Source organism: Pteronotus mesoamericanus, unplaced genomic scaffold, assembly GCF_021234165.1.
Source record: "Pteronotus mesoamericanus isolate MK-2021 breed Mesoamerican mustached bat unplaced genomic scaffold, CSHL_Meso_final contig_164, whole genome shotgun sequence".
In the NCBI taxonomy this organism is placed as follows: domain Eukaryota; kingdom Metazoa; phylum Chordata; class Mammalia; order Chiroptera; family Mormoopidae; genus Pteronotus; species Pteronotus mesoamericanus.
Window position 1 is genome coordinate 16,254,533 of NW_026555065.1, and position 24,807 is coordinate 16,279,339.

General features: G+C 37.6%; 1 protein-coding gene and 1 pseudogene across 1 annotated transcript in view; both read left to right on the forward strand.

Annotated features, from left to right (window-relative positions):
• ATP8B4 (ATPase phospholipid transporting 8B4 (putative)) overlaps nt 1-24,807 on the forward strand; it is a 194,955-nt gene that overhangs the window by 13,479 nt on the left and 156,669 nt on the right. The window contains exon 3 of the mRNA XM_054565443.1: nt 10,068-10,126. Within this exon, the coding sequence (XP_054421418.1) occupies nt 10,068-10,126 (59 nt within the window). The remainder of the gene's footprint in view (nt 1-10,067; nt 10,127-24,807) is intronic.
• On the forward strand, nt 3,581-4,043 carry LOC129064421 (eukaryotic translation initiation factor 5A-1-like; annotated as a pseudogene).

Genomic DNA, 24,807 nt, shown 5'->3' on the forward strand with positions numbered 1-24,807 from the left:
CAGAGTCAGAGATGGCGACATGACGATGGAAGCAGGGTCAGAGTGACGTAGCCATGAGCCAAGGAATGTGGGCAGCCTCTAGAAGGTGGAAAAGGAGAGTCTCCCCTAGAGCCTCCAGAAGGAACACAGTCCTGCTGAAACACCTTGATTTTAGCCCCATAAAATTCATTTTTGGACTTCTGACTTCCAGAATAAGAAGATAATACATTTATGTTGTTTGAAGCAACTAAGTTTGTGGTGATTTGCTAAAGCAGGAAATGAATACATTAAAAAAAATAATCACTTTGTTGCTCTGTTGAAAATAGATCATAGAGATAAGGGCAGAAGCAGGGGGCCCCAAGGCGAGGCTCCTGCAGCAGCCGCAGGGAGAGGTGAGGTGGCTTGAACCAGAGTGAGGGCACAGGAGGGGGTGAAAAGAGGACAGATATTTTTTCTTTCCAAAATTCTGTCTCCTTTATGTCTCTTTGAAAACATGTACTATTTGAATCCTTCATGCATAGATAAGTAAAATGAGACTCCTATTTTTTCTTTTGGTATTCTCACACTTGGTCCTGCTAGAAGGAACAGCTGAGGAGAAACTGGTGACGTGTTCGTGCAAAGTCCACATATTACCCCATGTCAGGTGGCAGACCACTTGTACCAAATTCCTTCTCTTTTCAGTAAATGACTGCAGCTCAGCTTGGATAAGGTGCTTGATAGAACAACCTACCACATCCCACAGTTTGTAAACAGCATAAGTTCCCTTCAGAACCACATGGGACAAGTGGCGATGCCTTTTAGCCACCCATTTGAACTTGACTTTCTTCTGGTTTCCATGGCTCCCTAGGCCTCTCCTCTGTTTCCTTGCTGTGCTGGATTTGTGGGTGTCTTGTTTGGTTTTCCTTCATGTCCTAGAATAGACCCTTGCTCAAAGGAGCTCAAGAAATATTTCTGGAATAAGTAAATCACTTTGTCTTGGCTCCAGCAGATTTTATTTGCCATGTGGCTTCAGGAGTCTGAGACACAGAAGCCAATACGTACTAAAGAAACTTAACTTACAACCCAATGCATTTCAAAATGACAACCACAAACTTTGAAAAAACAGTTTCCTGTGCAACCTCTGAAGTATCAAGCAGATAAGAGACTGCCTCAGGCTTCTTTCTCACTTGCCTTTCTTTTCCACCAGGTTTTATCCCTCTCACTTTGTGACAGGTGGTTTGCTTTCCTTTGGATGGTTGGAATGTGTCTCATCTTGGAAAACTAAATGTCTTCTAGCTTCTTCCAGGCTCTTATGATCCTTAGGGTAGATCCTGTTTTGTTTTGTTTTTGTTTTTTCCTTTTTTGAATGGGGGTGCCATAAAAAGGTAAAGCTATTTCTATCTTTACAGAAAGCATTCTGATCCAGGCATAGTCCATAAAAAATGAAATTTTTCCTATAGATAATTAAATTGTAAAAGAATGTAGATAAATAAACAGCCATCTAAAACAGTAAGTTTTGAAGAGAGATTGGGGAGAGTATTCTCACCACGGAGAGGGCAGATCGGTCTTCTAGGAAGGCCCCCATGGTGAAATAGAGAAGCCTAGAAGCAATGGAAGGTAAGAGGTCACAGGGTCACAATGGTAACTGGGAGGTGGTGTGTGATTTGAAGGACATTCTGGAACACAGTATTCTATGAGAGAGGCCTCTTCTCTCTCTCAGCCTCTGGACACAGACACACACCAATGTGCACTTCTCAGTCATTTCTGCACAGTATGAGCGACCACCTCTTTATACACAGAATTTCTTTCAAGCTTCTTTTAAAAGGGAGACAGTTTGAAATTTGAATTCTGATTCTATTGCATAATTTGACTAAGTCTTTTCTTCATTTGTAAATTAGGGATCATAACAGAGTGTACCAAATACGGTTGTTTTGAGAATTGATGAAATAATGCATGTGAAACATTTCATATAGTATCTAACTTTTAGCAAATGCTCAATAAACATTGGTTCTTCTTGTTATATACTAACTCTTAAATCTCCTGCTGTGTATCTATGCTTAGAAAGTTACATGCCAAGGGCTTATATAAACATTTTATTGATTTTACTTGTAACTTGTATAATACATTTGTGTAGGCTGTAAAAAAATAAATCGATAACAAAGTTTACATATCTTTGAGAAACTATAGTAAGCCATGGGAAGAATAAAGCTCCCAATAAATCAAAATTTCCAAATATCTGGACCTGATGAGCAAACTGGCTCACTTAAGAGGGAAACAAACCCAAGGCCCTTATTATTTATTTGAATCCCCTAACTCTGCTTCCAAACTTTTTTTGTGAGGACAAGAATTAAAAGAAATTGTGGAAAGATTTTTGTTTTGCTTTGATTCTCTTTAGTTTGCTGCTTAAATGTCAGTAAGTTCCAGCAGCTGCAGGTTACCACTGGGTTTCAATAGAAAACTCCAATTTGGGACACATTTTTTGCTTGTATTTGAGTGTGTGCTTGGAGTCAAGTCAGAAAATCTTGGAGACTGGAGAACTCTTTTCTTCAAAGCTCTACCCTCTCTTTGTTTTTTCCTCATGTCTTTAATGAATTGGTTTGGCTTTCAACCACATAGGCCAGATTGTGAAGAATGAAAGAAAATTAAGAAAGAAATAAGCTTAAGGTATTGATTTAGCTCGAGGGAATTTTTCTGAGACCTGACCCAACCCAAAAAACCACCATCACCGACAAAACCCAAATGACACTCGATGTGTGGAGACATTCTTCAGCTTTTGGCTTGGGACCAGCCTTGCTAAGGAAATATCAGTCCATGCCATCAGGGTTATATACAGAGACCCCAAATTCTTGCTGTTTCATCATTTCATGTTTTGGGGGATCTAAAGCCAACTGCCTGAAGGCTGTCTCCTAAACCACATCTGGTGAAGGACAAAATGCCCTGGTGTTAATTGAAGAAAGATAGTTGTGTTTGCTAACCAGGGACTCATAATTGCTATAATTGCTCAGAGGTCCAGTAAAAGCCTCCAAAATCTTTCTCTTACCTTTGGTCTTGTTAACAGATCTGTTGTTAACTAGTCTTAAATACTAAGGTATTATGAATTGTTTACAGACAAACTAATAAAAAAAAAGATGTAAATGACTTGTCTTCTCTTGCCTACTGGAAATGGAAGCTGGATAATATTTATTATGTTATGAGGGAGGAGAGCTCAGATTCATAGTTTAGGTGTTGCCTTAAAGGACTTGTAATAAAATCAGTAGGGGTTTGCCAATTTCTACTAAAAATATTCAGAAAATTATTTCAGACCCTCCGGGAAAATAATAATATAAGCGACTTTAACACTGACTATCCAAACTTGGGTGATTTTCTTTTTTCACTTCTCATTTGCTATTTTTCTTTAAAAATATATTTCTGGCATTTTTCTATTTACTAAGTGCTTTCTATACATTTTCTAACCTAATGAGGGCAACTCAAAGTGGCATTATTTTACTGAGGAAAATAGCTAAGGCAAGGTCATGAGTTTACATATGCTTACATGGATAACTTGGTAGAAGATTTTGAGTCTCTTGCTTCAAGATCCAGGCCTCAGTTGTGTCTGCGTGAGTTGGCATCGAAGCCTCTTAAAATGGTAGGTGATTTGGACTTCAAGACAGGAGATGCAGGGTCCTCAGCGGCCTTCCTAGTGCAGTGTTCAGAATTATAGTAAGCGTGGCTTTGTGGTGCTCAAAGGATAGCCATGTAAGATTGCAGAGATGTCTACTTCCAAGACTATCAAGCACGGCCAGGCCAAGGTCCAGCTGGCTGGGATTGATGCCTTTCCTGGGAAGAACTAGGAAGATATCTGCCCATCAACTCATACTATGATGTTCTTAACCTCAAAAGGAATCATTTCCAGCTGACAGGCATCCAGGATGGGCATCTATGGTGGCTCCAGGACAGCGTGGGGTGCGGGAGGGCCTCCCTCTGCCAGAGGAAGACCTCGGCAAGGAGATTGTGGAGAGGAGATCCTGGGTACAGTGCTGCCTGCCGTGACAGAGGAAACAGCTGTTGCAATCAAGGCCATGGCAAAATACCTGGCATCCAGGTAGCCGCGGCAGCAGCAGTGATCCCCGAGCCTGCAGAGGCCCCTCCCACAACGTGGCCCAGCTCTGGCCTGGCCCTCAGCTGGGTTCATACACAACTTAATATTTGAAGTTGTATTTTGGTTTCCCCCACCCTATCAACCTGTCGGGGAGCCCCTGCCCTTCATCCAGCTCCCCTGGTCAGGACTGAGTGAGTTTGGCCTTGGCCCCGAAGCTGCCCTCCGATCTTCTCCCCTCAAAGCTACGGCTTGTGATTTAGATTTTTTTTTTTCCCGTTCTGGTATCAGAAAGGGGTGGATTCTGGCAAATGGGCTTTGTGCCTTCCCCCTACTCGTTCCTGGTCTAGTCCCTTGTTCCCCAAGCACCACCCCCACAGGCTAGCGGCCAGCCCCCTCCCCATGTCCTGGTCTCTCCCCAAATTCCTTCAGCAGGAGATGGGAGAGGAGAGGGGAGGGGCCTGCCTCCATGGGCCTCACCTTTTCCTGTCCACTCTCTTCCCAACACATTGGTTAAGGTCACACCTGAATAAAACTACAAGCTTAATATGAAAAAAAAAGATCCAGGCCTCTTTTTCCTATATATGAGGACTCTTTCATCCCTCATTTTTAAAGGTCCAAAAAGTCTTGCTAACAGGGAACAACATCGTGATTGCAGTTAAAAATGTGTAGCACATAGTGTTATTTCCTTTCCACTTTTTAAATTTGTGTCTCAGTGATCTGATAACACTTTTGGATTTTCTAGATGCCTGTCCTCCTTCCAAATAAAAAAAACAAGCGTATGTACAAACATAAGTGGATATGGTTTTATTGTGGCTCAAACAAACCATTAGCTCTATCAGATAATTATTTTGGGGATAGAGGGGGTAGGCTACATGTCATCAATCCTAAAATGAAGGTTATTCTTTTTGGTGAATATTCCCTAGCATTTAACTAATTTATAAATGACCACTTCATAAAATAAATGAGGTGTTCTCATTTAGGTACCTTGGATCATGCAACAGGAAGCACATGGCTCAAAGATAAGCATCCTATGAGTGCTTCACTGATATTTTATTTTATTTGATTGAGGCAGCCATCAAGTTATATTGGTTTTTATGAGTTTTGGGGAGTGAAGTTTATTTCTATCACTTGGATGGTGTAGGACTTTGAAGGCTTAATTACCCATTTTTCTATATTCTGGAGCAAAGCAGACTCAAAACAAGTGTCTAAGATAATTTTGTCTCAGCTACTGAATGTTGTTTTGGCTCATTGGAATGGAGAAGGATGGCTTCCTATCCAGGCACATACGTATCTCTCTTAGGCTCCTCGGCTGTCGCAAAAGGGTGCTAACACTATTACCGGCTTGATCTTTTGCCTTATGGATCTGTGCTCAGCTAGCTACACAACACAGCAGTTCTCTAGGTATTTTCTAGGAAGTTTAATCTTAAGCTCACGATCATTTAGTATTCAGCACAAATGCCGTTGAGAGAAGTAATAATTAGGATGTTTGCTTGAAGGACACATACTTCATTTATTTATCGAAATATTCTAAAGTTTATTCCCGAATTCAATCAGCTCAGCACAGACTGAGTACAAAGACCCTCATTGGGCCCTCTAAGTTGTGTTTGGGATGATACTCCCTACGGCTGTTACAAAACACAGCTCTAAAAAACTCATTTTATGTTCTTTATATCAAACAATGACTTCTTTATGAGGATTTATTAGAGAAATTATTGCTTGAGCCAAGATGAATACATAATTGTACTTTTTCTGAGAAATTGGTTTATTTTAACTTTACAGATTATGAAATAAAGGGTAATAGACAGGCCTTCCCTTTTTCTGTAGAAGTTGTGGTCCACCTAAAACAGGTGTGTGGGTCATCATATCAGGCATTTTTATTTTCATTGTTGATGTTAGTTGGTCATCATCCTTGTTTCTATATTTTCTTCCACTCCACTTTACTTTTGAAATTTCAAATAAATTTGTTCCTGTTACACATTCTTGAGTAATTATTTTGGAGATGGTCTTATGGGTTTGGAGATAGTCTTATATGTTTGGTCCTACATGGCTAAAAAGATTTTGATTGTTCCTTTACACTTTTTTATTTGGCTGGGTATAGAATTCCAAATGCAAAAACATTTTTCCTTAAAACTGGAAGGCATCACTCCAATGTTTTCTGTTATCCTTGTTGCAGATGAGAAATTTCACGGTCTGATTCTTGTGTCCCTGGGACTAACCATTTTTTTTTTTTCTTCTGGAAGTTTTCAATGTTTTGTCTTTGTTTTTGGAGCTCAAAGTTTTATGAAGAAGTATGGGTCCACTTTAATTCATCTTGACGGCCCTTTCACTTAGAAGAGTTATGTTTTATTCAGGTGCAGGGAAATTTTCTTCTATTTATTTGAATATGTCCTCCCCTTCATTGTTTATGATCCCTTATCCTAAGTTATCTTCTTCGCATTTTCCTCCTCATTGTCATTTTGGTATGTGTATTAGGAGATTTCTTCAAGATTACTTTACAGTTTGTCTATTAAATATTTTAACTTCCAAGAACTCTTTCTTCTTCTCTATTTCCTTTGCTATTTCAGCTTGTTCTTGTTTCATGGATGCCATGTCTTCCTGAATATCTTCAAGGTACTAGTTAAAATTAAAAAGAAAACAACCCCTTTTCTCCACCTGTTTTCATCATTATCTCTTCCCCTTGGATCCTTCTCCTTTGTGCTTTTGCTTTCTCTCAGATTTCTGGTGACTTATGGTTGCTGGCTTGTATTTACAAATGAAGGACTAGATGAATTAGTGCAGTTGCAAAGATCTTTATCCCTGCCAGGCCTCTCCTTTTAATAGGAGGGCCAGAGATGTAGCCAGATCACAGAGAGGTTTCTTTCTTAGTCTGTTCTGGCTGCTATAATAAAATACCATAGACTTGCTGGCCTACAAACAACATAAATTTATTTCTCACAGTTCTGGAGTCTGGAAAGTCCATGATGAAGGCATCAGCATATTTGGTGGCTGGTGAGGGCCTGCTCCCTGTTCATAGACAGCTGTCTTTTTGCTGTGTTCCCATATGATGAAATGGGCAAGGTAATTCTTTGACAAAAGCACCAATACCATTCATGAGGGCTTCAATCTCAGGACCTAAATACCTTCCAAAGTCCCCCAAAACACAATGGGGATTAAGTTTTAATACGTGAATTTTGGGGAGATACAAACATTTAGTCTACAGTACTGTGGGTTAGTCAGGCAGTTTGGCAAATCCCATAGCTGTCTCAGTAAGGCAGGCTTTAGTAGGGCCTGACTCTACCGTAGCTGGTGTAGAGGTTCAGAACTGCTTCTCTCTGAGGCCTGAGCACCCGACATTAGTCTCCTCCCCAGGCATGTTGTGTCATCTTTTTAGTGGGAAAGGGAGGGAGTATGTGGCCCAACTGGCTCAATTATTATTTAATTATTCTGGTTGTGCTCCAAAACTAAGGTGATCAGTTAATTTATCTTCCAAACTAGGACACTTCGGAGAATGAAAGGAAACCCTATGAATTATTTTGATAAGACAATAAGCATGAACTGGACTGTCACTCTATCTATAGCATACCCTCAGTCTTCGTATTTATTGACTGAACTTGGAATTTTTCTGGGCTCCATTGGAAAGGCCACTTTTCTAATATTTTTTTTTCAGTTAGAACTGTTCCTACCTTTTTTTTCCCAACTTGATCTCATCTGATTTCTATTTTATTTTCTAGATTTTCTTTAAAATTTATGAAGCTCTACAAAACCCCACTCTTATTTTCTAGCACTACTTTGTTTCTATTCTTTTTTTTTTTTTAATGTATTTTCTGTAATTTCAGTGGGACTTCATAATCCAAAATACTATTTTAGGCTTTGATATTTTTGCTCTTTGTTGGAGAATCTGGAAGGGGATGATGCTTTTATAGCCAGAGTTTGAATTGTTTCTTCCAGGGGACAGTTGGTTGAGCAGTTGTTTACTGGTGGGTTCTGGATTCCAGAGTCATACATGGTAGGAGCAAGCCCACTCAGGTGTTAGGAGCTCTGGATATCAGTCCAGTATTGTTCTTATCAGCAGTTAGGTGAGCGATACTGGAAAACAGGAACAATCATAGGAAATTGATTCTTTAGATGAGTAAGAAAGAAGCCATGTAAGTGGATGTCAAACAGACAAATACTCTTCAACTGGTAGAAATGCCACCATAATCAAAGACAGAGTGTCATTTGTCAGGAGCAGTCCTCAGAGGTGCACTTCATACTTGGAAATTGAGCCACAGGAACTGTCGAGACATTTTGATTCCTCTTGGACTTTTGGGAAAATGTGGACAGTTCCTACAATTATGGTGCCTGGCATATGAGGGGCAGGTATGAAGATATGTTCCTTTCTTCTTTCCCTCCCTCTTCATCTCCCTCATCTTTCTCATCTCCTTTCTATTTCCAGCTCTTCTTTTCTTTGCTTTCTTCTTAGTCTCCCTTCTGCCATTCATAATACGTGCTTCCAAGTTACTTTCTACCCTCTAGTCTCTTTTATCTCTGCAGTTCTATGTATCTTCTCTAAATTCAGACTCTTACCCCTATGCCTATACTTTCTATCCCCTGTCACTTATTCAGGTGGAGGACTGTGGGATTAAGGGACACTCCCATGTGAGATGGTCAAGTCACCTATCATGAGAATCCAACGTTGACATCTGGTGGTTACTTGGTTGGCCCTCTTCCCATGGCCTTTATTATTCCATCATTACCCTTTCGTCAACTCTGGATCCAGTATACATGGAACAAGAAATTGCTATCCTTATTACAAAAATATGCTCAGCTGGTGTTTCTGAGGCACTATCTTTTCCTGCCCTCTATACACTTTAATTTCTACACTATTATAACATTTTATTTTGTTATTCATACTGGTGTTTGCATTTACTTTCAGGTGATGTAAAGGTGTACCCTGGTAGTAGCTACAAAAATCAGGGCAACCAGAGAAGAATATAGAAGGTGCTTTCTGGAAAATACTGGTGATCTGGGATGAGGCAGGGGGAGACTGCAAAGATTGTATTCACTAGCCTTCATTCCCTGAGAGCCCCTCCATTGGTCCCTATAAGTGTGCCAAACCAGAAGACTGTCCCTGAGGCCAAAGCTATGGACGAGCAAATAGACCTCTTTCTCAGAAAGCCTGGGGGGTGTGTTTCAGTCTGCTCTCTGTTCAGGGTCCTGAATAAGGTAGTCTGCCAAGAACAGAATTTCTGATTTTTATAGTCTCATGTGACCTGGGAACATGAGCTCCCCTGTCCTCCGGAGCCAGGTGATCTTGGGGCGTTGGGCATCCCCTGGGCAGCAGCTGCAAAAACCAAGTCACAAGAAATAAAAACCGGAGTACCAGATAAGTGCAGAAGCTCCCCTCTAGGAGATATTGGTGTTCTGGAGTGTGGCAGAGGTTAGAATGTGAAGGTAGTACCCACTGGCTAGAGTGAAGCAGAGGGGAAGTGCAAAAAAAAAAAAAAATGGGAAAGAGAACACTACTTCCAGCTGATGATGAGTCTATGGGTCTCAGGTGACGTGGAGTTCTCTCAATGTCCTGGGCTGTTTACAAGTATCACCTTTGGCTCCATGACCATAAGGTCAGTGACTTCAATGGCCACTTCAGTATGATTTTGCTTGGCTATGTTATATTTTATGACTGTGTAGCAAAATAAAAAATAAAAATAAAAATTCCTTCCCAGAATGGCATTTGATTGTCAGAAGCTCCTTCACCTTAAGGAACTATTTGAAGCTAAGAGTAGGGGTTTTTGTGGAGCTGAGGGATGTAGAAATTGGAGACACATAGTGTTTTGCTTTATGGCTGGCATCAGAAAGACGATGAGAAACATTTCAGCTTTCCATTTTGGGACTTTCCAATACATGTTCCAACATTTAGCCTGGAAAAAACCAATGCCCTTCAAATTTCAAAGGAAAGAATTCTTGCAACCTTGACTACAATCAAAGTAACCTAAGTGTTGTTATTTTAATGAGTTATATGATTCTTTGGGTTGAAAATTTAATTTCATACCTGATTTCTCTTTCTCTTCAGAAGAGAAACGGATAGTGAAAGCCAATGACCGTGAATATAATGAAAAGTTTCAGTACACGGTGAGTAAATTACACACAGCACACACATGCTGGGGTAGGTCTTACCGTAAGGGCAGTAGGATTCATACCTTCTGGAACTTTATGACTTCACTAAAAACTTTCTTTGCTGGCTCATTTTAATAGCGAGGTGTCATGTGTTTCCATAAGTACAGAATTTAGTAATATATACCCATATCTATTTTACACTGAGTGGTTGGTATTCTTATTGGTATGGGAGGAAGCATTCATGCTTAGTTCACTTCACTGCCCACTTGGGCACTGGCATACACAGGAATAATGTGAAAGGGGGTCTCTATGGTCGTATTTACTGATAGAAGTGGTGGTAGTGGCTGATGGGGAATGAGTAGCATTTGGGGGATTTTCTCTTTGCAGCTCAGGCTGAATGTGGGAAAGTATATGTGGGAGGAAGCCCCCAGACCCCGAATGATTTTATTTTCTAAATAAGTAGTGACAGTGACTAATTAAAACATGCACTTCAAATTGTACTTAACTACTTTTTATTTTTTAAAAATGAGAGTTTTCTTTATTGCTACAAATATTTACTGAGGGTCTACTAAGAGACTGGACCTGTCCTAGGAACTTGGGATACATTGGTGAACAACATCTTGAATTATATCATGGGCCTTCATCAAGGTGTCCTTATCTTTCTATGACTCTACCTATAAAAGACATGGGTTCTTTTATAAGCTCCAAGAGAGATAATTGGTAGAATTGATTCTGTAGGTGACATGTGGCCTACAAGACCTGCTATACAATTAAGTACCAGCACATTAATGAAAGAAAGTCTCAATTCAAAGAGGAGTTTGATGACATTAAGGCATAGAAATGTGAGTGTCAAGAGGCAAACTGTGATACTGTCCATGCAGGCACTAGCCAGGGTAGAGAGAATTTTGGCCAATGGGTTATTTTTAGTATTTTGTTCCCATTGGTAGGGCTTCCTCCTGTATGGGGATGCATTGGGTTAGTGTAGCTTAATACTATTACATTTCAACAGGGATAGCTAACAACTTCTCTTTTCTCATGCTGTGCTAATCACATAAACTGTGATTATAACTTAACGTTCAATGTAAGTTTCCTTACAGGGGATCAGTGCACTCTTTCTGTGACAGATTTCTCATTGTAAAGTAATATATTGGCACTCTGATTTTATTATCAATCTTGCAAGTTTGGTTAAAGTAAGTCTGCCTTTGAGAGAAGGAATCACTCTCAGGAGGCAGATAAACATGCTTCTTAGCCTGAAAGAGGGAGGGACTATAATTTTTCATGGTGATTAATGCTACTCAGTGCAACTTCCTGACATCTAGTCATTTAGCCCTTCTGGCTATCACCAGAATTGGCTCCATGCCTTTCTATCCATTCTACAGCCAGTCCTTCAACATAGAGAATGGCCCTTGAAAGTCTTGACCATTAAATCCTAAATCAGAGGTGTAGACATGTATATTTTAAGACCTTGGGGAAAAACAGTAATAAGTAATCTACTGTGGGGTAATTACGCATTTAAGTGCTTAACTACATTTACTTATTTTCCAACATATAACAAGTGTTTTCATTCTGTAAGTAGTAACTCTGTAAGGGAAGTCATGTTTTACTTGCATTTTTTAAGATGCTACAGCCTTTTATATTTCTAGTTATTTTTACTTAATATATGAATATTTCAAACTTACAGAAAAGTATAGGAGATAACATGACACCCATGTGCCCACCACCCAGATGTTTAGATGAATAGATGTTAATAACTTGCCATGATTGCTTCAGATCTTTCTTTTAAAAGTAATAACATGCCAATGATACAGAGATGGTTTTCTCTTGAGTTTGCGCAATACTGACAAAAGCACACAGATGTGCGGCTGTGGCTGTGTTTTCTGTTGGGATTCCTGACAACAGCAAGACAGTTGAACAGTATTCTGCAGCCACAGCAGATCAAACAAGGCAGCCCAGTCTCTGAGTTAATATACACCAAAAGAAAAATAAAAAGCTGTTACAGGCTGACAAAACCAAGAATGTCAACGCGAGTTGAGGAAAGGGAGCTGCAGAGCAGAGAGGGCAGGTCTAATGGCCACGACAGTGGCTCACACAGGATAAACCAAGTCCTCCTAGAATGAGCATGGCCCCCCACCAGAATCAGTTGGTGGTTTCTTGTTTTGGGAACTCCCAAAGGATGGCTGGTCATATAGTGAGGTGTGAGGCCTTTCTCAGCCTCAGTCTATTGAGCTACAAATTTGGGATAATAAAAGTACTTACTTCATTGAGATACTGTAAGGGCTGAAGTAGAATAACACACAATAACCCTATGAGCCAACCTAGGTAGAGATGGGATTTGAAGCTGTACCCATCTGATTTTAAGGCTTTGAAACCACTTTCTACATGAAAAAATTTTTTAAGAGAGGCACAATCCTGCAGCCTTTTGCTTATCTTTAGAGGTTATTACCCCAACTTGAAATGGATTTGAAAAGACCCTAATGATCCCAAGGAGAATACTCATAGCACCCAAAGAAGTAATATTCTTACCTAAAGGCTGAAAAGGAAATGGAAATAAACGGAGACTTATTACGAGAAGATGAAAGGAGAAATGGTGAAGGCCCCTCGGATGTAGTGGAAAGAGTGTTTTGGGATAAGATAGACCATAGTCTGAATCCCTTCCCCCTTTCTTATTTGCTAACTTGTGACCTTGATTGGCTTATTTCTCCGAGCATCGGTTATTTCATAGGTGACTTGAGAAATTTTTCTCATAAGATTAGTTGCTAAAAGATTAAATGAGATAATTTATATAAAATATTTGCTAATAGTAAGGCTAGCTAATATATTAGATACTTACTATGTGCCAGGTCCTGCTAAATCTTTAATATTTTTCTTTAATATTTTTAAGATTTAATATGAATCTTTATTATTTTAAAAGAAAAATGAATTTTTCTTTTAAACCTAACATGGCTGTGGGCAAATAGTCACAGTAAATTTTAGATTCCCTATAAAGGACTGGCTTAAATAAGATATTGGCGATAATAATGTTAGGAAGATACTGAGAAATTGGCTAAAGTTGTAAACTTTTTGCAGCAGGTATCATGCCCCAAATTGGCAAACCTGTGATACTGAAGGTATGGAAGTTGCTGATAAACAATGCAGATGATCCAAGAGTAGAGAAACAAATGGACCTAAAACAAGAAGACTAACAGTGATTGTGGTGGTACAGACCACCCCAACCCCCTTCCACACCAAATAAGCTTTATGGAAGTGATAGAAATTCAATGAGATGCTTGTTGAAGCATTTGATGTGTTCAGGAAATTTTCCTGATGATCTCAGTACATGGATAACAGTGATGATAATAACAATAAAATTAGTGATGATGATAATGAGTAGCCTACACATGTATAGTGCTTACCATATGAAAAGCATGGTTCTAAATACCCTACTATATTAAGCTTATTTAATCTTACAACTCAATGAAGTACTTTTATTATCTCACTTTGATGTATAAAAATATTGAGGCACAGAGATCTCACCTAAGTGGCTTTCTCAGGTTCGCACAGCTAGGTAATGGCTCCCATTCCTATAGCTATGAGTCCTGCTATGTATGTACCAGGTGCTTTGCACATATTTTTAATCCTCCACAAAACAGAGAAAGATGAGATGGGGCTTCATTTAGTAACCGAGGTCACATAGCTAAGAGGGGGCCAAGATGGAATTCTAATTCATATTAACTAGATTCCAAAGATTTTTTTTCACATGATACTATGCTGTTCTTTTGACCAATCCTGAAAAACAAACAAACAACAACAACAACAAAAACGAACATAAAGTCTCCCAAGTCTCTGCTCCTTCCCTCTAGGTAAAGTTTTTAAATTCTGGAAATAAAGGCAGATAAAAGTGACATCAAATTTTACGAATATGAGGCTAAGGATGACCCTAATTCTTACCCTTAACATTTGTAGATGAGCACTTGGGAGAAAAATTTACACAAAGCTCACATAAATGGTGTGATTTCCACTAGCACGAAGCCTGGCCAAGAAAATTTTTCTCTTTGAAAGCCAAAGGAAGATATTTCACTACCTAGAGAACCTTAATCTATCAACAAAGCCTAAAGCTTCAAAGTGTATTATAGGACATAGCACAGCCTTAAAAAATGATCAAAAGTGCTTTTGAGAGATAAGCAGTTTAGAAAGAGACATGACTGGTGAACACACAATACAATATACAGATGATATGTCATAGAATCATACACCTTAAATTTATATACTTTATTAACCAATGTAACCCCAGTAAGTTCAGTTAAGAAAGATAAAGGGTTCAGAACATAAACAAAAGACAAGCTAATGATTCTAAGTGAAATTAATTGGTGAATTAGACAAATATTGTGAAAACTAGAGGGATTTTAGACTGCCAAAATGTGTAAAACAAAGTGGGACTGGAGAGTGGAGAGAGAGTGAGCCAAGTGCTAGAATTATTATTCTCATTAGAAAGGAGTTCAAAGTTTTCCTGGTTAATAATAGGAATGAATAATGGAAATAATGAAAACAGTGTTGTATTAAAATATGTTAATGTTAAAAATGTTAGAAAAATTGTGAGAGTGGGCCAAGTAGCCAGACTCATTATTCCTAGTAAAAGGAGTTCAAAGTGAATGGTAGTAGTGAAAACAGTTGTAGTTGTATTAAAATGTGTTGATGTAAAAAAAAGGTCAGAAAAAGTATTAGATTAATTATAGCTGTTTTCTGATTTCATTTAAAAATAAACTAATGGTTTTAGAAATCATTGGTTTTTACTGGTTCTTTTTCTCTCTCTTTCTCACCTAGTCACAGGCACACTTTATCCTCATTCAAATTCTTAACAGAATTTGAGAAGGGAGATGAACTTATCTGAGTGATGAGAAAGTTATCCAGCCTCAAACTCAGAAAGTTCAGCAGAGCTGAACACTTAATAACTTTTATCTGAGTGTATTTCATGCACGAAGGTAAACACGAAGTTACTAAAGGATTTTTTGTTTTTTGTTTTCCTGAGCTTAATTATTGATCCTTTTCAGGAAGTGCGTGGGCTTGCATAAGTTGGTGAAAATTTAACCAAAAGCTTTGTATGCCCATAAAGAAAGACTTCCACCCAAAAATTGTGATTCTAACACTTAAATTTATGTCTAGAATCTTAAAATGTTTATTGATATTGTTGTTATTGCATGGAATCTGTAGTTGCTCTCATGATTTTTGTGACTGGTAGAACAATAACCACTTGGGTTTTTCAAAGAGTGCTCTTTCAGTAAGACAGTATAGCTGACTCTCAACAGACAGCGATACAGTGACGTTACCAAGACTCCCTTCAACATGAATCCGTTCCATTTCTCTCCCATTTCCCTCCCATTTATTTAAATGAGACTTTGTATGTTTCAATAATCACTTTTTTCCCCTCTTAACTCAGAATAAGTGGAAAAGAATAGAGTAGAAAAATATGATCCACCATCATTCTGGGTTTGTGAGCTTGGACTAGACCTCTTTAGACCCACGTTATAATAACGAATTTCTCCAAGACCAGAATGGCATAACAGTAACACTTTATGTTCCAGTGTGTGTGGGTGAATTAATGATTGATTGTCCTTTTTTTTAAAGAACTAAAAATGATTTTCAAAATTTGATATATTCACAACATGTCTACTGTATGCCTAGCAATGTGTGTGTTTGTTTACTCACTTTACAAAGTGGTTTTGGGGCAATATACAAAAAGAAAATAAAGCTCAAGGGGATAAAATGCATGAAGAAACTAGGAAAGGCAGAGTGTTTTTAGGTGGGCCCTAAAGTGAATATGTGGGGGCTAAAAAATATTAATACTTTTCTTCCTACCTCCTAAATTTTTCTGGCTGGGCTATTAATCGAATTAAGAGAGAAAGATTAACAGAAGAATAAGTTTAATAGAGGTGCATGGGGAATTCATATAGACATGATCATTCCATAAAAAATCCCAAAGACAGTGAAGCAACATTGGGTATATAAGACATTTTGGACAAAAGAGAAAAGGGTGGGAAGAGGTGTGGTATTAAATTTCAGAAGTGAGAATGGGCAATTTATAGGTAGTTGAAGAATTGTTGAATATGTGGCAGGAAAGTCCTTGCTAAGCAACTCAAACAATGAGGCACAATGGGTATCTAGGTAACTGGCACCTGCCCAAAGCCCTCTTGTTCACCCTCCTTAATTCAGATTAGGCTAAGGCAGCATCCTAAAATCTCCTTCCTGAAGCATGTTCTCTGTCTGAATCTCTTGGCAGGGTCAAGAGGAAGGGTCAAAGGTTCTTTCAGAGTCTATTGTTTCTTCACAAACAAAATCAAAAACATTTTAAGGGTAGCAGAATTATGGTCCCTTCACATGTTAGAAGACCTTATTTGCTTAGACTGGAGATGTGTTGAGAGCTACTGAAGTTATTAACAGAGGGGGTATAAATTCTGCTCTCAACCTTCTAGGAACATATATAATTTTCTCAAGAAGAGATGACCAGCGCATTGGAAAGAACTTGACAATAGGTAATAATAAAAAGGCAATGCTAAATTCTAATTGCGTAACATCGCTGTAAGTGTTAGGGAAATGAGAGCTCAGGGTGAGAAAAAGCGTTTGAGGAAGTGTTGCCAGAGGAAATGGGAAGTGATAGTGATTCCACCTGGTTTGTCTATTTGTACCACTGCAGTTAGGAAGGGGAAACAGTAAAATCCTGTATTCCAGTAATTAGTGGTGAGGTGTTATAGGAAGTTGTGGCTCAGGTTATTTTAAGAAAGAGAGTCTAGATTGTTTTAAAAAAGAGTTTTAATATGAGATATTAAGTGTTCAGGAGCTGAGGAGTCACAAAGTGAAAAAAGATTTTATTTCTTTACAGATTCAATGCATTAGATATTTAAATGGAAATGCCCAGGTAATTATGGAATATAACTTGGATGAGTTTAGAGCTGTAGATTAGAGATATCAGTTGGAAGGAAGTACTTAAAGCAGGGAGAAAAACAGAACTTGTTAAGGAGAGACGACTGAATTGTGGCATGTTTGGGTGCAAACTCTCAGTTAGTTAGAGACAGGGAGGGAAGGAGCCTAAGAAATGAGGAGGGAGCCCAAGAAATGAGCAGAGAGCAGCAAGGATTACGAAGACAGAGAAGACAGTGGAGAAAGGAACCTCTCAGGAAACAGAGGCTGGGTAAGCCTTTATCTGATACTTGGTGCCCATAAGGTTAAGTACTAAGGAAAAACATGTTTCTATCAGAAGGAAGCAATGGAGGAACCTCTAGAGAAAGCTGTATTAATTTTTCTTAAAAAGGTGTGTTTTGGAAGTCAAGGGCAGGAAAAAATGCAAGGAAGAAGGGAGAAGGGTATAGGATACTCAACTAAGAATTTATAATAGAAAAGAGAGAAATAGTATAAAAGCTTTCAGGTCTACTGAAATGAAGCATTTCTGAATCTCTCTTCTCGCTCATTTTGCTTATCCAAGTACATAAAGTCCATGGAAAGGTAAAAGTAAATATTTTCTTTGGGAGACTCTTTGGATAGCAACATGTTGGGACACATCCCAGTTCTGCTTTAATCCCCAGTCTAATGGAAAATTTGGGTTTCTCTTTCTTTTCTTCATGCGCAGCATAGTTGCACAGCCAGTGTGCTGTAGATACTCATCAACAGGCCTGATAACCAAAGCAATTTACATGCCAACTCGAGTACAGATGATGACAAGCAATGTGACAAGTTGGAATTAGTTGTGGAAAGTGCTAGTGACTTGCTTTTGTTATGGGTTTCTGGTTGTTGGTTGTTGCTTTGTGTGTGTGTGTGTGTTGGGGCATTACCATAGTAACAGTGGCTTTTTAGCAGACATTGAACATACCTTCTGTTTTGTGTGCTGTTAGTATCTGTGTAAATTATTCTATGTTCTATATGACATAAGTTTTTTTTCCTTTATAAATAATTTACATACAGGAGAAAAGATAATTTTTGGACACCTCTAAAACTCATTTTCATTTTGGATTCAAGAGTTTAAGAGTATAAATATTTTATCTTTTTGACATCTGATTCATTTAAAGAGCGTTTTTCTTTGCTTAAGCAGTTGTTCAATTCCTTGTGTCCTTAATATGTTTGATCTGTTTTAGCCTTTTGCTTTAGTTTCTGAATTCCTATTCCTACATGTTCTAAAATGGCACATTAAGATAGTTAAAAAATCCTGTTTCACCCCCCCAAAAATTGTTTTCTCATTCACAGCATTAACATATTTGACAAATTCTTCTGTTGTGCTAATTTACAAAAATAATTCTTGGTTTTAAAGAAATCAATTCATCTGAAAACTGGTTTCATAGGATCACAATTTTAATTCCTAAATTCCATATTTGGACTCTTTCTCTATGGCCCAATAACTATTTTGACAGAGGACCTAATTTGCTATTGTCAGTAATTTGTCAACTCATTTGTCTCAATTTTCACGACTGGCACTATGTCACTAGCATAATTCCCCTATTCCTCAGTAGCTCTTTAACACAAACTTTTAACTCTACAGAGTTGGCAAGTTTTACGGAGGCACTGTAAGCAAAATGGCATGTAGCAAATCCATAATCTTATCGTGAAATCTGGATCCCGGGAATTGGAGTTAGCACGCCCAGTTGTCAATTCCCTTTATCTAAAATCTTTCTTTACACAAAATACCTGAAAACTACATTCTACTCAATGTAAATTGCTTTCTGAAAATATATTTTCCATTTTTGAATTGAGAATGAGTGCATACGTCATTCTCTATGCAGACATTAGCTTTTTGTAAATATTGTAACTGGTGCGTATAAAGTAGAAAATAAGTATAGTTATACATTTGTTCTACAAATTAACCTTTAAAAATAAAATTGCTGCTAAATATAGAGTGCTGTTACATGTAAGGAAAATTGGTGCCACTTTAAAAAAAAATGAGACCTTGTGCCATAAACACAGCTGAACTAACATTAGTTCACAAATTAATACTGTCAAAGGGATGAGTTATTTGACCAGTGATATTTCATTCTAAATTATGCAGTGTGGTCAAACATGACCATCTGGAATTTTTATTTATTTATTTTTGTACAGAGGTTATGTATTCTGTTTTTTTTTTTTTAAAGAAAACATTTTAAATCCCATAGACAGACACTATCTATCAATCTTCAATTGACTAAAATTTTTGTTCTCAGTAATCCCTGAAGTTTCTTTAAATTACATACTTAACACAACAGAGAAACTGTATTATTCTTATGTATAGGACTGTGTCCTCCTGAGATGCTGCCATAAGTACTTGGTGGGGGGGATACCTTGTGCGTGACATTCTTAGAGTTAATAATGCATGAACTTATTTTATAAACTCTTAGACATGTATTTGACCTGTAAAGTATGTGCAGTACTAATGTCAGCCATCTCTTAAAAGAGCGCCTATAAATATTGTTGTGTAATTTTCTTTGGTCAGGAGCATTTGGATGAAGTAGTGCCACTCAAGGCAGGACTTTGTTCTGTGCCAGTTAACCAACCGCTGCCTTCAGTCTATGCAGCTAGCCAAAGTCTGTGTAATGCACCAGAATATTTACAGTTGCCACATTTTAAATTTCAAACGAAGGGTTCTTTGCTATTCTTCTGGAACCAAGCCTAGCAAAATTAGAGGAGGGGCCCTAAGGATTTATTTTTGTTCAGAAAAAAAGCCTACACTTTCAGGCTTAACAATTGAATCTTCCACAGACAACAAAAAGTGTCTACGGTCTCAACCCTTCAGAGATTGCAGGGTGTTGGGACTGTCCTTTGTGTTTTCTGTGGGGTAGTTGGATAAAAATGGAGAGCGAACATTTTCAGTCCCACGATTCTCCTAAATAAAATAATGTTTGTAAATTTACTCTCAGACACAAAGTAGCAACGATCCTGCGTGTTGTTGGGTTTTTTGTTTTTTATAAGTGGGTGAAATTTTCCAAGCAGGCTCATGCCATTCAGTTTTCCAGTGTTGATCACACGGTCGGATAAAGCAACGAAACCAAAATGGGGTGACTACTGCGTACGCTTTGAATTGCTTTGCATGGTCTCTTTTGAGATAATTGGTGTAAGAATCTTGGCTTTTTTATATTTGGAAACATCAATTAAAAATGGAAATAAATAAAAAAAAGATAGTTTAAAAAATCCAGTTAAACTCTAAACCTCTCAAGTGTTTGTTATTTACCTCTCTCCGGCTTGTGATAATTTCAGCGTCCTTATAAACTAGTTTCATTTCATCGGTTTTGTGAAGTAAATTTCAAGTAAATCCACCAGCTTTGGTTTATTTATTTTACTTGTACTTTCTTCATTGCAGTGATATGAATGGAAAAGTTTACAAGCAATATATAATTGGAATTAGAACACTTAATAAGCTAATTTTGATGTTAGAATTTTGGAGCTGTGTTATAGCCTAGCTATAGTGAAATAGATTTAAACTAAGACTGAGAATGAAAAGATAGAATGAAAAGAAGAGTAACTTCCTGTGTGGAGAGAGAACTACAGATGCAGTTCTCTTTGTTGCCAAATGGATTATGTGAGTAATCCATACACATCAACCATGTAAATAAAATTAGGCAAGTTCAGTAACAGTTGAGAGGTTAACAGAAAAACCACCAACTATCGCAAGGCAGTTTTTAGTCTTGTTTTGTAATTTTCTTTACTGGACCAAATAGTTTGGTTCTAGGAATCATATTATTAAAAGATGGTAACTATCATATTTTACATTTTATAGTTGAAACAGTAAACAGATTATTTGTGTTAAAAATGTAGTCTCAAATTCATGTGCACTATTACAAAACAGGCTCAGATTACTGTTGCATTTTATATCTGACTTTCCATATAATTTCTTACAGAAGTAAGCCATGTAGGCATTAAATTTAAGTTTGAAGACACTTTAAAAACGATTCTAGCAGTTGATTGAGGCCACGTATATAAATGTACCTATGTGTGCAGGTAGGTAAGGTTGTAGTTTGAGAATATGTACACATTTTTGTAAGAATGTTCTGGCTTGAACAGTGAAAAACTGTACTTTGAAAAGTTAAGCAAGAGGCAACAATCAGATTCTTATATCTAGATCAGTGATCTAAGGCTCTAGTTGCTGCTACCCTTGTCTGGACATCTCTAGCAGCCTTAATTGTGCCGAGTTTCATACCTGCTCCTTGGCTGTCAAGCTTACTGTGGATCAAACTCACATCATTACAGCTGTGGCTATCCATGTGCAATGTAGACACATTGCAAATGGTGACATTGTTCTGCATCAATAGTCCAAAAGTGCTGGGAAGGAGTTGTTCTATTACAAAACCTGACTGACTTCTATGTTACTGTTAAGTTAGCAGAAGTTCATGATAGAATCTCAGTGTGGAATTAGTCTTTGTAGAATTCTTACTGACTACCTATTCAGTCTGTTTTTATATTCCACTAGAGGAGGGCAACCCACTGCCTCCCCAAACACCCTTTTCTGTCTTTGGATAGTTTGATTTTAAACAGTTTTTCCATCAATTGGGCTGCATCAACCTTCTCTTGCTTTATTACCCATTAGTTTAGCATTTCTTCTGAGGCCAAAGCAGAACCAACATGTCTCCTGTTTCATGGGACATTTTTTTTTTTTGATAATTTGTATTTAAAATATCAAACTTGGGTTCACTGAATAGATCAGTTTCCAGGACAGTCACCTCCAATTCTCCTTTTCAAAGAGCTTCAGCTTTTCTATAACCTCTTAAATTGTGTTGTTCCATAGTTAAACACAATATTTTGAAAGTTATTTGACCAGCTTGAAGTAGAAGAATTATTAATGCATCCTAAAGTGGCATTAGCATTTTGGTGATTTTTGACTTTATTGATCTCATACTAAATCTCATTTTCACCATTGGTGACAAGGAGTGTGTTACGTTTGTCTCTGTGTCTTACTTGCCATAGAATTTGGCATACAACAGGGACTTATTCTGTCATTAAATTATCCCTTTCACTATTGTGTCATGTATGGACTTGGTGAGTATGTCTTTGGCATCTTCACTGATATTTAATCCAATGGGCCACTTGGATCAGAATCCAGGCATTGGTATGTTTTTTAAGCTCCCCAGGTGATTCTAATAAGCAATCAGGATTGAGAATCACTGATGTAAGTTAATTAATAAAAATACTGAGTAAAACATAGTCAAAGGCAGAGCTATGGGCCTCATCACTACATACCTCCCCACAGACTGCAATTGGGGGCCATCAATCATTACATCTTATTGATTTAACTACTGTACTTTGCTGTTAGTAAAATTAACTTCCTTGCTGCCAACCCACTTTTTGTTTAAATATGTTATGTTATTGTTTTCTCTCCTAGTAAGCAGAAGCCTTTAAAAAAAATAATCCATTACAGAGCTCATTTAGATGACTTCTATATGGAAGCAGAAGGATAGAATGAATAATTGAAATTTGAAGACTCCTTTCCAAGTCATATTTCTATGATTCTTGCAAACCACTTAGTCCCATGTTGCGATATTTTAAACATGCTTCTAGACCAAATGCCACAAAATGGCATTGTTTTAAGCAAGACATTTTTGAGGTTAGAAACATAAATAGTCTGAACTTCATACTGTTTTGCAGAGAAAGCATTGTTCAGACTTTTCTAGGTGAGAAAATAAGCTAAAGGAATTTTGATTTTTTTTCTCCTTCCTTGCTCTCTGATGAAGTTAATAAACTGCATGAAGATATCGCACCATAAAATGTGAAAAATCTGTGTTTATACGAGTGTCTATCTTTCTTTGGCAAAGGCACTTCTTTAGTTACGTACTAGAACTGGTTTGTTCTGGTTTGTGTTGTGAAGTACTAACAATTATATTAGCTCATGTTTTCTTCTGATAAATAGAGTGGCTTTTCCCCTATGTATTATTCTGTATTTTTCTAATTGGGTTTATCAGCCTTGTATTAAGTAATTAGTAAGTGTTTATCACTTCGTTAAATGCCTTAGAAACTTCAAAAAAAAAAACCAAAAACATAGGGTCAGGTATTTGTCCCCCAGGTATTTGCTATCCTAAAAGGATATCCTAAAAGGGGGTCAAAATTATTTTATATGCATAAATGAAATAACAGTATAAGAATTCATAATATTAAGTATGAAGATGAGTGGTGTTAAGCTTTTAATTAACATTTTCACTAGGATAAGGAAGACAATTTTCTGAGAAGAACCCTTCCCTTCCCTTCCCTTCCCTTCCCTTTCCTTTCTTTCCCTTCCCTTAAATTCTCACCTGAAGACATTGTTTTTAGAGAGAGAAGGAGGGAAAGAGTAAAGGAGAGAAAGAAACATTTATGCAAGGGAGAAGCATCGATTGATTGCTTCCTTTATGCACCCAGACTGGGGATCAGACCACAACCTAGGTATGTGCCCTGGCTGGGAATCAAACCCACAACCTGTTAGCTACAGGATGATACTCCAACCAGCTGAACCACACCAGCCAGGGAGAGAGGAATCTTTTCTTAAATTTGTTCAATTGATAATAAGTATCTTTTAAAAATATGAAAGAATGGTAAAATACCATGTTGCATTTGTATAGTATAAAAACTAACTTGATTTGCAAGCCTATGAGTTTCTATTGTACTTGAATCCATGTCTGGATTTGGGAAACAACTGGCTACTCAGAAATCCAAATGCCAGTCACTTTACACCCATATAAACCTAAACTGACTGAAGAAAATCATGAGCTCACTCAATATTACTTCTGGGATATACTAAAATTGAATGTTTTGAATATAAAACAAGGTTGAATTTTTAAAAAATTCTAATGTAAATTTATATTTGCGATTATTAAAAATCAATACTTAAAATATTTTGACATTAGGGAATAGTTCTGAACCTATCTTTTATGAACAAAAAATTATAAATAAATTCCCGATACAGGCCTTATATGTTATTGTCTGTGCAAATAATCAGTATTGTGCATTTTATCATTTTAAAAAGGGGGTTTCACCCCCTCCCCACTTCTGCTCCTCGCCTGTTGTGCTCCCCCTTGCCTCTACATACCTGTTCAGTTTCCTCAATGGTCCTTTGTTTTCCAACTTTATGCTTGATTTGGTCTTTTTATTAGCTAGAGCATAAATTGGGAATGTGTGATATTTCTTTTCATTCAATGTATTTTTCCAAGGATTGAAGGAGAAGAAATCTAGAAAAGTGTGTTCAGCTGAGTCAAGGACACTTTGTTTTTGTGGCCTAAGTTCAAGGCATTTTAATGTTTCACCTGTGACATTGATTTAGCTCCATGTCTAGTGGTAAAATCACATATCTCTCAAGGTTCATAATCTATAGGAGACAAATGGGACTCTTTTGGATTTGACTAATTTAACAGAATTATTTACATGCCTTTTAAAAATGCATGCAACCTGTCTTATATCACAGATATTTATGTTTATCCAAACTCTTAGAGGCCATTTAACACTTTGCGTCTTCAAGGTGGTCCAAAGGACTTAGACCAGCATCATTGGCCTCCCCTGGAGCTTGTTAGAAATGCAGAATCTCAGGACCCATCACACAACTACTCAGTCATAATCTACATTTGAACAAAATCTCCATATGATTCATATTCACTTTTGTGAATGAAACCTTCGAACTTCAGAAGCACTGGACCAATACTCTATTCTTACTTTAGTTAGGAGTGCCCTGAAGATTTTGGTGAAAGAAAAGAGGCGAAGAGGAAAAAAACAATTAATTATCAAGCACAATGATAGTGCTTTATATCCAT